The sequence below is a fragment of the Balaenoptera acutorostrata genome, chromosome 12 (assembly GCF_949987535.1).
Source record: "Balaenoptera acutorostrata chromosome 12, mBalAcu1.1, whole genome shotgun sequence".
Taxonomy (NCBI): Eukaryota; Metazoa; Chordata; class Mammalia; order Artiodactyla; family Balaenopteridae; genus Balaenoptera; species Balaenoptera acutorostrata.
Genome location: NC_080075.1, coordinates 13,707,507 through 13,722,318, shown reverse-complemented (window position 1 = coordinate 13,722,318; position 14,812 = coordinate 13,707,507). Strand labels below are relative to the sequence as shown.

The window sequence follows — 14,812 nt, the reverse complement described above, 5'->3', positions numbered from 1 at the left end:
TGGGAGGATCCCACATGCCGCGGAGCAACTGGGCCCGTGAGCCACAATTACTGAGCCTGCGCGTCTGGAGCCTGTGCTCCGCAACAAGAGAGGCCGCGATAGTGAGAAGCCCGCGCACCGCGATGAAGAGTGGCCCCCACTTGCCGCAACTAGAGAAAGCCCTTGCACAGAAACGAAGACCCAACACAGCCATACATAAATAAATAAATAAAAATTAAAAAAATAAAAAATAAAAAAACAAAAACAGTTTATCCTTAATTCTCTAACCTTTTACCTCTTGTGGCATTCTGTATTCAAGTAGAAAATGTATTTTAATCTTATGCCAGTGCCTGTATATTTTATGGAAAAGATTTAATCAGTCCTATTACATTTATGTACGTTTTTAGCCAGAATCTCTCTAGGAACCAAAGCTATCTGAAATTCGCTGGGGTGCCTCAGGAGTCAGTGCGTTCATCACCAAAGGTATTTGGACAGAAGCTAACTCACCATCTGGCACTTACAGATGGACCTCCACTTTGTAGCCTACTTCCCCTGTTGACCTCTCTGATCTGCTCTGTATATTCCAGCCAACTTGCACCAGGCTCTCTCACAACTTCAGGGCTTTTGCTTCTGCTGTTTGCTCCAGTGGGATGCCCTACTTCTTTGGACTTAATAAAACTCTATTTTTCTTTCATTCTGCTCATCTCACCACCTCTATAAGGCCTTCCTAGACCCCTATCTTAATGTTCTTATAGCACTTTGCACATACTACTTGGAACTGTTTAAACTTAGTCTCAATATTCTGCAGTTATTTATAAGCAGCTTTCTCTCTCCACTGCTACTGAATTGTAGGGACCCTGACTGCAGGAAAGAATTCTTTTTTCTCTTTGTATTTCCAAAGCCTGGGATCACCTGGCAAATAGAAGGTCTAACAAATATCTATCGAATAATGCATGAATTAATAAATGAATGAATGCATGCATGTGTGCTGTGGAAGATATTCTTCCAGCCATGTGAGGGGGAGTTGAATTAGATGATCTTTGGTGCCCCTTACAAGGCTAACTTTATTACTTTATGACTTGCACACTCATATTAATTTAGCGGTTGGCTCAGCTGGTTAGAGCGTGGTGTTAAGGAGGAGAGACAATAGATCCCAACCCTCCATGGGCCAATTACCTTCACAGAGAATGAAGAGTAATGATCTGTATCCCTAAGAATAGCTAGTCAAGGTACTTGAGTACAAATCCATCTCCCCAACTGCAAAAGCCCATGAAGTTCTTGTCCTATTCCTGGAGAGCCAATTGAATTATCTTCCTACATTAAAGAAAACACTCATATGAAAATGGATATATCTTTTGAAAGGAGAAACATCTTATATATGATTACAGATTTTATAAATATAAGTATCATCTTGCCTCAGGTCCCAACTTAGGACTTAAATTCATGACTGAATCCAGAGCTCATGTTCTTCATCATGCCTAGAATATAGTAGGCACTCAATATACATCAGGTATTATACAGAGCTCCTGTATTTTTAAAAACAATCAGCTGTTCTCGTCATAGTGAATAAAATGGAAGGAAAATTGAGTCTAATTCAATTTTAGAGTATATTATTCCAATTCTCTTCACAACAGCCTTACAAATATATGCTTATTCACCATACCCCACTCACCCTCCCATCTCCACCTGTCTCTTACTTACTCATGATTTATTATGACGCCCTCTTGAATCATCACAGCCAGAGTTAGTTACTTAGCTCATGGCTTTTTTCCTTATATGTTTATGTTTTCTCGAGTATCACCTTCCCCTGTAGACTTTAAGCTCCTCCAGGGGATAGGACCAGTCTTTTTATTTCTCCCAAAGCCTGAGATACTGCACACAGTTGTTCAGAAAGATGCTGAATGAACAATGAATGGCTTGGGTAGTGAACTGCCCATGGAGTTGATGGGCCCCTCTCCTCTCCCTCACTCACTGCCTGCTGGTGGTGTTGGCCACTGACATATAAGTCAGCATCTTTATTAGCAAGGGTATTAAAGCCCTTATCACTTGCTAGTCACCTAGTACGTTTTGCTAAAACATACGGATTACAGCCAATTCTCAATTTTTGAGAAGACGGTATGAATGCAGCTTAGATTAAGTCCATAGATAATCAAAATAACCCACATTTTAGCTGTAATTTTCAATCTTTTCTGTCATAAAGCCATTTCCCTAGATATTAAGCAGTAAGTTTCATATAGAGCTTCTCCTTGTCCCTGTATCATGAAAGTCTAAGCATGATATCAAAACAAAGGGGAAAAGTAGCAATAATCCATGTAAGAAAATTGAACTGCAGCACCACTTCTTGTCCCACAAAGCATCAAAATCTGTACACCTGACAGAGTTGCTTACAGATTTTCTACTTTTATTTTACTTTTAAATTATTTGAATTGGCTGCTTTTTAAGTAACGCAACTCCCTCTTCTGTTTTTAAAAATGATCTATTTTCTCCCCAGTTTTCTGCTTCTTGTTTTAGATAGAATAAGGATGAAATAAATAATTGAGGATTAAGTAACACAGGAGATTTATGTCATATTCCAATAACATACAAATTATTATTTGGTATTAATGCCAAGCCCACTATATGGTATACCCTCAATAACTATGTCATCTGAATAACAACTCAATTTGGTGGCTGTAATTCTTTTTTTTCTTTTCCTTCCAGTTTTACTGAGAAATAATTGACATACATGGTGGCTATAATTCTAAACTTTTATAACACTCTACTTCTACCCCTCTTCTATACCACCTTGAATCAGTTTAAGTAACTTGAGGGATATGTCTGTTTTATTTACCTAGTCATACATTTTTTTTAAAAAAAATTAAACAATATCTTAGTTTAGAGGTTGTTTCTTCTTTCTTAAGTGAAATACAGTCAGCATACAATATTATGTAAGTTTCAGGTGTACTACATAATGATTTGATATTTGTATACATTATGAAATGATCACCACGATAAGTCTAGTAATCATCTGTCCCCATAGAAAGTTACTGCAATATTATTAACCATATTCCTTATGTTGTATATTACAATCCCTGTTATTTATCATATAACTGGAGGTTTAGAAGCAGATGCTGAATGAACAACTATTCCATTCTTCATCTATTTCACCCACCACTCCCCCTCTCCCTTCTGAACCATCCATTCGTCCTCTGTATCTAAGGCCATTTCTTCCTGGATTTGAACAGTTAGCACCAGAAGCTACAGCACACATGCATTTTATGAAAAGACTCATACCGTGATACATATCCAGAATTTTTTATGTCATTCCAGCTACTGTCATTAGCTTCTCCACTGACAGAATCATATTTATTTTCAGTTTGACACTGAGTTTCAGATTCTTTCCTTTGCTGATAAGGTGGGGGAGAAAAAAAATCACTCTCAGTACAAAGCTGAATTGAAGTTAGCTAACAATATTAGGCTATAAAATAACACTGAAGAATAAATAATATTGAGAAAAATAAATGTATTATAAGAACATAAAACAACAGCATTTCCTTTGTCAAAGGGAAAGGGAATGATCAGGGTGGAGCCAGACTGCAATGGGTTGAGGAGTGAAGCGGACAAGGACGTGGAAGCAAGAGTATGGGCAACAATGATTTTAGGGTAAAACTTAAGGAAATGGACCCCTTGCCCATCACGTGCGCACACGCACACGCGCACACACACCCTAAGTTTTCTATAGTCCCAACACTTTGAAAAAGATGAGATCCTAAAAAATGTCTTACTCTGTGAGGATGAGGATGGAAGAGTCTGCGCACAATGAAAGTTGTTGCTACGATACAAAACAGAATGGTTCCAACTATTTCTTTCCACCAGTGTAAGAGGAGAACGGGATCCTTTTTGCGGATATTCTTGTTGTAACTCGGGTTGTCGAGAAATCTGACTGTGATCTGTGTGCTCCGTTTGTTTCTTTCTCTCTTGTAGTATGGCAGGTAATAACCATTATCTTCAAAAACAAACATTAAAAGTGTTTTTTTTTAAAAGATAAACCAATATAGTTCCACCTTTAATTGCTAAAAATTATCTAATTTCCTATGACTTTTAACACTAATTCCTTTTTCTAAAGTTTCATCTCTTCTTTAGCACATTTCGACAGCCTCATTTACCCTACTTTTTCTTCTTTCTACACAAATATATTTTCCTTTATTCCATAAGCATCATACATTTTCTTTCTATTGAATAATAAGACTAAAAACAACCCTTAAGGGCTACTCCATTCATTATCTCATTAATAATTCAATCCTTTAAATGCAAAAAAGAAAAAAAAATTAGACAGTACTCAAACCTCCTTGGAGGATTTGAAACTTTACTTTCATTTAGCATCAATAAAATATCAAATTTTACCATGACGAGGAAAACATCTCCACCGTGCTCTCTGGTTCCTTTCAGGCTGTCCAAATGAATTTGTCCTAGAAAGCAGCCTGTCCTTTTTACCTTCTATTTTATACCACATGGGCACATTACACAATTCTCTTTTACCTTGTATTTTGATCAGTATCAGATAGACAGCTGTTTGTAGTTCAGAGCTCTCTGATTTTTGTTAAATCAATTTAAATTCTACAATAATTTCCCAGTTTTATCATCTAGGGTAACTGACGAGGAGTCTATGTTTTTGCCTAATGCAGATCTGAGCAATTTTTTTTTTTATATCCAACTGTTCAAAAGACTTTCATATCTGAATATATCCTAACTTTAAATACACAGGAATGTGTCTCACGCCAAATTTCACCTATTCTTGACTTTTGTACTAATTTTCCTCGTCTGAAAACAAAATTAAAATAACCCCATTTTACAGCATTTTCACATAGCTCTATGGGAAACACCTATTTTCTTCATTACACAGACTGATATTATACAGACTATATTATATAAGCTCATAATCAAATGAGAGCTAATAACAAGAACTAATGCTTATTGAACACTATTGTTTGCCAGGCATGGTGCTAATTAAGACTGTGCATTATCTCATTTAGACCTTACAACAACCCAATAAATAGATATTAGGATTACTATATCTTTGTTTTACAGATGAAGAAACAGAGACACAGGTAAGTTAGGTGTGCCCAGCCTAGCATGTGGCAAAACACTGGCAATCTGTCTTTGAAGCCTTGTACCCTTGGCCACCATTCACAATATCTGCCTCCCAAGATATTTATTTTCTACCCTCCAACTGACTGCTTTGCATTTGAATTCTATTAATTAATTTCAAATTAATAAAATAAACAGAAAAAAACCCAGCATTTTCAATCCAAGTGGAATCACACTTACCATATGGATACTGCAAGATTGAAAGTGCACCATTACTGTACTCTTCATGAGAAAACTTATCGTTACTGAGACATTTGTCAAATTCATCAGACCCCACCAAGACAGGAGTTCTGGAAGGAGAATCTAAAAGAAAATGGTAAAATCTTAACTGTTATGACTTTAATGAAAATGTGTGTGCCTCATTCATCCTAAAAACAGACATTCAAATAGCACAGCTCAGTTCAAATATGTAAGTCAAACAAATGGCCCAACGTTCTTTCTCTTGAAAAGCAGTCTTGTAGAGAGATGAGTCATTTAAACGAGTAATTAAAATATGATGTGATGTGATAAAAAACATATACAAGGTACAGAAAGATAGCTGAAGGAAATAGATGGTTTAGTATTTGAATTCAATTCAATTTGAGTGTCTCAAAGAATATGATGTGATAACCAGATGTTTCATAAATATTCTTTTTTTTAAAAAAATAAATTTATTTATTTTAGGCTGCTTTTGGTCTTCATTGCTGCGCGCAGGCTTTCTCTAGTTGCGGTGAGCGGGGGCTACTCTTCACTGCAGTGCGCGAGCTTCTCATTGTGGTGGCTTCTCTGGTTACTGAGCATGGACTCTAGGCCCGCGAGCTTCAATAGTTGCAGCACGTGGGCTCAGTAGTTGTGGCTCGCGGGCTTAGTTGCTCCGTGGCATGTGGGAATCTTCCCGGACCAGGGCTCAAACCTGTGTCCCCTGCATTGGCAGGCAGATTCTTAACCACTGCACCACCAGGGAAGTCCCATAAATATTCTTAATATAAATATGTTAAGAGCGAAATGATATCAAGGCATGGTCAGAGAATGGTTAAGAGTTTTTCTAAGCTGTCTAGAGAAATATTTTATTGACATTGATTTCTATAGAAGTAGCTGCTGTTTCAATGAAATCATGTTCTAAAGGATAATTAAAATTCATTAACGTCTGAAATACCTTCCCAGTTTATCAGAAAATATAGAGTATATAATAGTTGTGATCTCTGTGATATTCAAAACTAGGTCAAAGACAGTCATGATTAGGCCTCTGAACATCTTAATAACATTTATAAAAGTTCATAATTCACTTACGAATTAAGGGTTTCCATTTGATTGTTGGCAAAGGAATAATTGCATTTTCACTGTTGACAGATTCCAAGGCCTTGGGACTCGTAGGAAACTTTTCTGAAATTCTGACTGATGACTGCAGATACAGCTGGCCTCTGTACATTCCTGAATCAACCAGAACACTGTCAGTTAGGTTTAGAATCAAGCACTGATGATTTTTTTTTTAAAAGGTTCATTTTGATTTAATAAAATTAGATGAATTCCAGTTATTTATTCATGTGCTACATAGCTCTTTTCAAAGAATCATGCCTGAAGCACTCAAATTTGACCCAAAGGTTATTCAACAACAACAGGGGAGGAAAGTTACACACAAGTTACAATGTTTCTCACTATATAATTTTTGGTAATTACTGAAAAACTCTTCCAGTAGGAAAATTCAAACAAAAGAAATTGTGGTACTCTTATGAAAGTAACATTTTAGATGAGGTAACCTTTTCCTTAAGAAAATGTAAACACCTATCCTTCAAGAGATACTGCTAACAATTCTATTAAATACTATCATAACACGTGTGACATGTCATTCTTTCAAAATCTTGCATTTCACTGAGATTGAGGGGCGGGTAGCACATTGATAGAGCTTAAATAATTTTATGTGTATTTGACCACAAAACTAGTTCAAATAATTAGATACGCGGGTTTTCAAAATGTATACGTTGAAGGCTTTCAACTGCCAAAGCAGCACACCAGAATTTTGTTTTAGTTTTTCAGATAAGTTGTATAGATGCACAGGAAAAAATAAACATACCTTTAACGGGGAGCAAATTGATATAGATGCAAATACAAATGTAGAAAGTTTTAGACTTTGAGGATACATAAGTAATGTGAAATCATGCTATGTAATGGCAACATTTTTAAGCCTTTTAAATATAGGTCTCAGAGAAAAAGAACACGCTATAGTAATTAAAAGTTTCAGAATTGGATAAATGAAAGAAAATTGCAGGAAAAGAAATCAAAGTACAAATCTTAAGGCCAGAGAATGTACTTAGGAATTAAAACTACTACAGACACACCTGAAGTAGGGAGAGACAATGTAGGAATAAAATCTAGATGTCAACTTGTACTATTGCTAGATGAGAGATATCCACTCACCCAAGTAAACACTGTTTTCTGTGGCTCCTCGGGCAGCTTCTACGATGTCTTCTTCATCTTCTAAAACTCCATCATTAGTGGCGTAACTTGTATCATCAAAAAGACTGATGGGAATGACTTTGCCATCCTTAACCAACCAGGCAGATGCAATGGGAGTACAAAACTAAACAAAAATGGAAACGAAATTTTAAACAATTTCAAGCAGTATTTCTATGTATCCCAACTCCCGAAATACCCTTTAAAACCACAAATTTCTTTACAAATTTTCACTTTTCCAGCTTTACTGAGGTATAATTGACAAGTAATAAATGTATGTATTTATGGTGTACAGTGTGATATTTTGATATATGTATACATTGTGAAATAATCAGCACAATCAAGCTAATTGATATATCCACCATCTCACAGTTATTTTGTATGTATGTGTTTTAAGAACATTTCAGATCTATTCTCTTCATTTTTGTTTAATATTCTGAGGAAACTCCATGATGTTTTCCATAACATCTATGCCAATTTACATTCTCACCAACACTGCACGAAGATACACGGTTGTACACTATTCACCAACATCTTCACCAACCTTTTGACTTTTTCTTAATACTCAATCTAACAGATGTAAAATCACAAATTTCTTAGAGCACAGAGAACAAGTTGAAAATCCAAAATGGCAGTCACTTCCTTCTACCCAACATGTTTGGTCAAACTGAGAAGGAAAGAAACATATTATAAATTCTCAGTGGTTCTAGGTACCTGGTATTCCCACTCCAGATGTCCTCCTTTCTTACTAAAGGCCATAACTTTCCAATCAGCAACGGAGACCTTTATCACTGTGTCCATCACGGCAGCTTCCTGTTCTTCCACGTCTGAAATAATTTTAGACTGTTCTTTGTTTCCACTGGGCTTTAAGGTGCTTTCAATAAATCCCGCTCTAGTTTCCATGTCTGGAATATACCGAAGTTCAAAGTGGCCAACACTGAAATTCCACCTTAAATTTACAAAGGTGTGTTTTAGAAATTTACATTTAAATAAAGGGACCAAATAATTAAGAACTCTTCTAGAGTGAAGAAGCAAACACTAAAATTTGGTGATGAGAAAAGGAACAACTCAACACAATCTTCTGGAAAGGAGCATGCTGCTGATTTATGCCACAAGAGGGCGTAACTTGGTCCTGACCCTTTAGAAACAGTGGTTCTGAGAGTTGTGACCTGACAACAGCTACAGGACAGATTTTTCTCCTGAAATTAACAAATGTTCTCATTTCCAAATCAGGGTAATTTTCTCAAAACACATCAAAGTCACCCTAAAATAAGGTAGCTTGCAGTCTGCCTTACTTCTTAATTAAAGCCTGACACATTTCGTTCAAGTGCAGAGAAATTAACATATCCCAGTAAACCAATGCAAAAGGCAAGACGAAAGCTACTGATTTTAGATTTTATGAAAATACAGCCTCAAATCACTTATCTGTTGACACTATAATGGTCTTGACACTAAGATATAAAATGGCCCTAGAATTCCGACATCTGTTAAAAGATAGATACTTAAGGAATATGGATCTTAGATGCCAGACTCTTACCATCCTGATAACTCAAATTCTGTTAAGTTGAACATCTGCTCCTATGGTAGCTGAGCACCCAGCAAGCACTCAAACACTTAAGGAAACAAAATCCCATCAGGATAAAGAAGGTCGGGTTGCCAGCAGATGCAAAGCTCTACAGTCCAGGGAATGTAGAAAAAATACATTCTTCACTGAATTTGAGAAAAGTTTTCAGGAAAGGAAACTGAATTATACTGCATCAGATTAGACAACATCTGAAAGTCTGGTTCACTTTCAAACGATAAAGATGGGATCTCAAATTCTTTTTACTGCGCAGCAATTTAAAATTTAAATATTAGGTTTTGAAAAGTCAAGCATGTGATTTACCACCAGCATATCTAATTCAATCACATTACTTTAAATGTAAAAATTTACATTATTTGAAAAAGGAAACAAAACAGTATTTGACCACATAAATTATACTTTAACACTTTTAAGAAAATACACTAAAATATTATTTTATAATGGAGGCGGTAGTCAGACAAACCATGAAACTACCTACTAGAGAGAACTGCAGGGTCAAACAGACTCAAGTGAAACAAAGCACATCAGCTTTGTCTTAAGAGTCTTCTGCATTCAGAGAACTTTGATCAGTGAGATTGCTATGAAAAATATCATTAACCTAAGACTAAGCTAATATATAGTCACTGTATGGGACTCCTCTTTGTTACCATATCCTGAAGCACATGGTGAGAAGTTCAGTTCAGGATCTGTTAATAATCATGAAGCTGTTTTAAATTTAGGGGGTTCATTTCTCTTAAAAGAGTAGTATGCTTTTGGGGAAACAAAATAGTTCAGAAAATCTCCACAAAGAAAAAGCTGATGAATTCTGGTCTTGTTGTACTTCTAAACATCAACAGCAACATTATCTGAATACACACTTCTCACTGCCACTACGAGGGCCGACGGCTCTAACGGTTTTCTGGGTGCGCTGCAGAAGCAGGATATCTTCTTCTTGTTCCATTTCATCATTATCCCACTGGCGACAACCCAAAGCTGAACAGATGTACCTCACCTGAAAAAACAGATGTAAAATTAGTAAAGAGAACAAGTTACAGGAGATCAGAGACAGTAAAAGACTCAACAGTTTTATAAAAAGTGAAAGGAAATTGAGGAAATGTGTAAAAAGTAGCCAAACATTAAGAAGCAACAGCTAAAAAAAAAAGAAGCAACCGCTAGGGGGCTTCCCTGGTGGCTCAGTGGTTAAGAATCCACCTGCCAATGCAGGGGACACGGGTTCGAGCCCTGGTCCGGGAAGATCCCACTTGCCGCAGAGCAACTAAGCCCATGTGCCACAACTACTGAGCCTGTGCTCTAGAGCCCACGAGCCACAACTACTGAGCCTGCGTGCTGCAACTACTGAAGCCCACATGCCTAGAGCCCATGCTCCACAACAAGAGAAGCCACCACAATGAGAAGCCCGTGCACTGCAACAAAGAGCAGCCCCCGCTCACCGCAACCAGAGGAAGCCCGTGCGCAGCAACAAAGACCCAATGCAGCCAAAAATACATAAATAAAATAAAAAATGCACAGCTTCTGTTAAAAAAAAAAAAAAAAGGAAGCAACAGCTATACTGTATAGCACAGGGAACGCCACTCAATACTCTGTAATGGCCTATGTGGGAAAAGAATCTAAAACAGAGTGGATGGATATATGTGTATGTATAACTGATTCACTTTGCTGTACACCTGAAACTAACAAAACATGGTAAATCAACTGTACTGCAATGAAATTTTTTTAAATAAATAAATAACCTGAAAAAGAAAAAAAAAGCAACAGCTAGATTACCACCAACTCCTAAAATGAAACATTTTGAACCATAAAAGTACAAATGAATATTTATTTCGGGGAATGAGTCTTAGTTTGCGCATTTCCATGGAAGAAATGGATAACTAGTTGTGATCTCTTAGTAATAATATCATTAATAAAATTCTAGGTGAATTAAAAACACCTCAGAATTTCCATAAGACGGAAATATTTAGTTTTAAAAAATCTGAACCTTTTCTAACAGCTGCAGTATTTTCAAGTACTTCCTTCAAAACTTCACTCAAAGGAAAAGGAAGATTCTTTGGATGATGTGACCAAAATCCTCACAGAAAGAAGCATACCTGCTAGAATACCAGAATTTTGGAGCAGCACATCAAATCAGAGAACCAGGTGACGGGGTTCAATCCCATTGTTTAACAGATGAGAATACTGAAGGAAACCAAGGATCACAAGGCCGCCTAAATACAATACACATGCAGGTGGCTGGAGAGGGCAGAGAAGCTTGCAAAGGGCCTATGGGCCTAACACTCAGACAAGGGATCCTTAAAGTTTGAAAAACTTGAGGGCCAAAGATCTTTTTTCTATTCTTCCTTATTTTCATCTTAAGTCTATATACAAATATTCAAGTATCAACGTATTAAGGGGTTAAAGAGATTTTCACCTTTCCAAAAAGCATGGTTTTAATTAGTTATCCCCCATAATGGAGTTATAAGACCCAATCTTAGAAGCAGATCATCTCCTAAGAGCTAATAATAGAGAAAGTCTAGGTCATTAACAGTATGACTTTTTCTTCACACAGATCTAAGTCAAATCTGACCTTGGAAGTTTCTGAACCTTTGAAAGTCTTGGTTTTCTCATCTGTAAAATGAGTACAAACTTGCCTCTTGGATCCTCTTATGATAGGCTCAAACTAGATAAATAAGTAGTAGCAATTATTCTTATCATCAGGATTATTATTATTCTTTGGAGGGTTCCTCATCTATCCAAATGAAAATTGTAAAATGTAACCATTAGAAATATTGTGATGATTTCAAAATAAGGCATGAAAAATGCACCTGACATACAGTACACCACAGTTATTCATTCTCTTCCCCCTGCTATTCCTGGCTCTGCTGTTCATTCTGTTATCTTGGATAAATTTAGTTTCTCTTAATAGTATTCCCCCTTTCCACTTCACAGTTCTTTTATCAAAAGAAATGATATCCTCAGGGGAAAATTATTACAGAGCTCAACCAGTAATAGTATAGTTTAAGAAATTATCTCTTCTATTCCTATTGATTCTGATTTCTCCCCAAACTGAACATTTTTACTCACCTTTCCACTATATGCACTGAGTCCATATGTAGTGAGAGACTTTCCTCCAACCAAGACAACATCATCTCCAAATTTATAAGAAGATTCAAGAAGTGATTCAACTGTAAACGGAACTGTTTCCATGCTCTCACGGTCCCGGTCCCACTGGAAGAGGTCTCCATCCAGGGAAGGAATGATCATCTTATTCCCAAATACCTAAAATAAAAAGCTAACTTTTAAAAGGATTTTATGAATGGATAAAGAAGATGTGGGTCATATAAACAACAGAATACTACTCAGCCATAAAAAAGAATGAAATACTACCATACTAGAGATTATCATACTAAGCAAAGTAAGACAGAAAGAGAAAGACTAATATCATATACTATCACTTGTATGTGGAATCGAAAACACGACCCAAATGAACTTATCTGCGAAACAGAAACAGACTCACAGACATAGAGAATAGACTTGTGGTTGCCAAGGGGGAGAGTGGGTGGGGAGGAATGGTTTGGGAGTTTGGGATTAGCAAATGCAAACTAGTGTACATAGGATGGATAAACAACAAGGTCCCACTGTATAGCCCAGGGAACTATATTCAATATCCTGTGATAAACCACAGTGGAAGAGAATATGAAAAAGAATATATACATGTATAACTGAATCACTTTGCTGTACAGTAGAAATGAACACAACACTGTAAATCGACTATACTTCAATAAAATAAATCTTAAAAAATAAATTAATAAAAGGATCTGAACTGCAAGGTAGGAACTAAGAGCCGTAGTCTCTCACCTGAGGTACTCAGGCCTCCTGAGCAGCACACGAAACTGCACAGTTCATCCACCAAAAGCAACTTAAAAGAACCACCCATCTCTCCTGGGATCCACAGGCACCCTCCAGTCTGGTTCTCCTCAAACTCTGTTTGCCACGAGCCAAGCGTGTTCCGTAACAATAAGGGAATTACTAAGGAGAGTTCTGTGACCAAGTGAGTTCAAGAAGAGGTTACTGTGGGAGTTCTTATAGTGATTACTATGTTAACGTAATAATATGATTTTCTAGTAAAGGGACAGCTTATGCAGCACTTCCCAAGTCTATTTTATCCAGGCCAATTACCATCGTAGGTTCAGATCCAAGGAACACAGGTTGATTTACGCAGCAGCCCATTCTTTCTTTTATTCACTTTCTCAGATCTGCTATGAGCCAGAAGCCTGGTAACCAAGCTTACTGATTTCATGCTCTTGGTTGCCCTTCCTTCTTCTATCAATGTTAACTGAGGGCCTACTACATGCTAGGGACTATTCTGTGGCTTAGGATACACCAGGGAACAAAACAAATTAAAACAAAACAAAACAAAACAAACAAACCCTGCCATTTGTGGAGCTCAAACTCTGGTATCGGGAAATAAACAACGTAATAAATAATTACAGAGTATGTTAGGTGTTAAATGCCATAGTGAAAAAAACAGAACAAGATAAAGGGGGAATGGATAAATGTCTGCATGGGAGGGGACAGGACTTATCAGTAACGGTTAAGTTCAGGGTAGGCCCCATTGAGAAAGTAATATTTGAGCAAAATCTAAACACAAGCGTTACCCCTGCTGATACCTGCGGAACAGCCTTTGCAAAGGCCTTAAGGGGGAAGTGCATTGTGATGAGGAAAGGGAACAGGTTGTAGAGGCAAGGACGGAGGTGGGGAGAGCAAGCAGAAGGCCGGAGATGATAATGGTGGTGCTGGTGGTGGGCTACAGTGGAGCTGCTGCCTGTGGTTAGACTTGGGATATAACTGGAAGGTAAAGCCAACAGGATTTCATGGTGGATTCCCTGTATGGAATGAGCGGAAGAAAAGCGCTCAGGATGGCGCTAAAGATTTTGGCCAAGGAAATCTTGTTTCTTGAGAAAGAGTTAAATTAGTACATGACTTTGTGACACTGGCCTTCTGGCATTTCAAAATAGACACAACTCGGGAACTCCCTAGTGATCCAGTGATTAGGACTCGGTGCTGTCACTGTGGTGGCCCGGGTTCAATCCCTGGTCGAGGAACTAAGATCCCACAAGCCGCACAGCGCGCCAAAAAAAAACAAAACAGACACAACTTGACTTATTTCAGCTAATGACACGATTATTTTCCTGATCGTCAAGGCTCAAAAATCTGGAAAAAGAGACTATGAAAGAAGCATGAGTTTATAAACCTCCAGACAAATGTCGATTTGTTTTTTAAACAAAATTTCTCTATGGACTTCTTTGTTCCTTAAGCAGCAGAATTCCTTTCTTTTTTTTTTTTTTTTTTTTTTAAAGGATATCTAGTATAAACCAATAAGTTTTTTTTGGTTTTATTTATTTATTTATTTTTTATTTATCTATGGCTGTGTTGGGTCTTCGCCTGTGCGAGGGCCTTCCCCAGTTGCGGCGAGCGGGGGCCACTCTTCATCGCGGTGCGCAGGCCTCTCACTATCACGGCCTCTCCTGTTGTGGAGCACAGGCTCCAGACGCGCAGGTTCAGTAATTGTGGCTCACGGGCCCAGTTGCTCCGCGGCATGTGGGATCCTCCCAGACCAGGGCTCGAACCCGTGTCCCCTGCACTGGCAGGCAGACTCTCAACCACTGCGCCACCAGGGAAGCCCAGAATTCCTTTCTTTAAAGGGATACTTACAGGGAT

General features: G+C 37.6%; 1 protein-coding gene across 3 annotated transcripts in view; it reads right to left on the bottom strand.

Moving 5' to 3' along the window:
* Nucleotides 1-14,812, bottom strand: part of EIF2AK3 (eukaryotic translation initiation factor 2 alpha kinase 3) — a 67,776-nt gene that overhangs the window by 22,450 nt on the left and 30,514 nt on the right. For 2 of the 3 annotated variants that reach the window (XM_007175315.2, XM_057558257.1), the window contains 8 exons: nt 12,176-12,370; nt 9,976-10,109; nt 8,251-8,485; nt 7,501-7,663; nt 6,376-6,516; nt 5,287-5,409; nt 3,744-3,964; nt 3,253-3,365 (listed from right to left, as the gene is read on the bottom strand). In XM_007175315.2, coding sequence (XP_007175377.2) covers nt 3,253-3,365; nt 3,744-3,964; nt 5,287-5,409; nt 6,376-6,516; nt 7,501-7,663; nt 8,251-8,485; nt 9,976-10,109; nt 12,176-12,370 — 1,325 coding nt within the window. Of the gene's footprint in view, nt 1-3,252; nt 3,366-3,743; nt 3,965-5,286; nt 5,410-6,375; nt 6,517-7,500; nt 7,664-8,250; nt 8,486-9,975; nt 10,110-12,175; nt 12,371-12,949; nt 13,061-14,812 lie in introns of those variants that run through there. The other variant, XM_007175312.2, reaches the window with a different exon arrangement.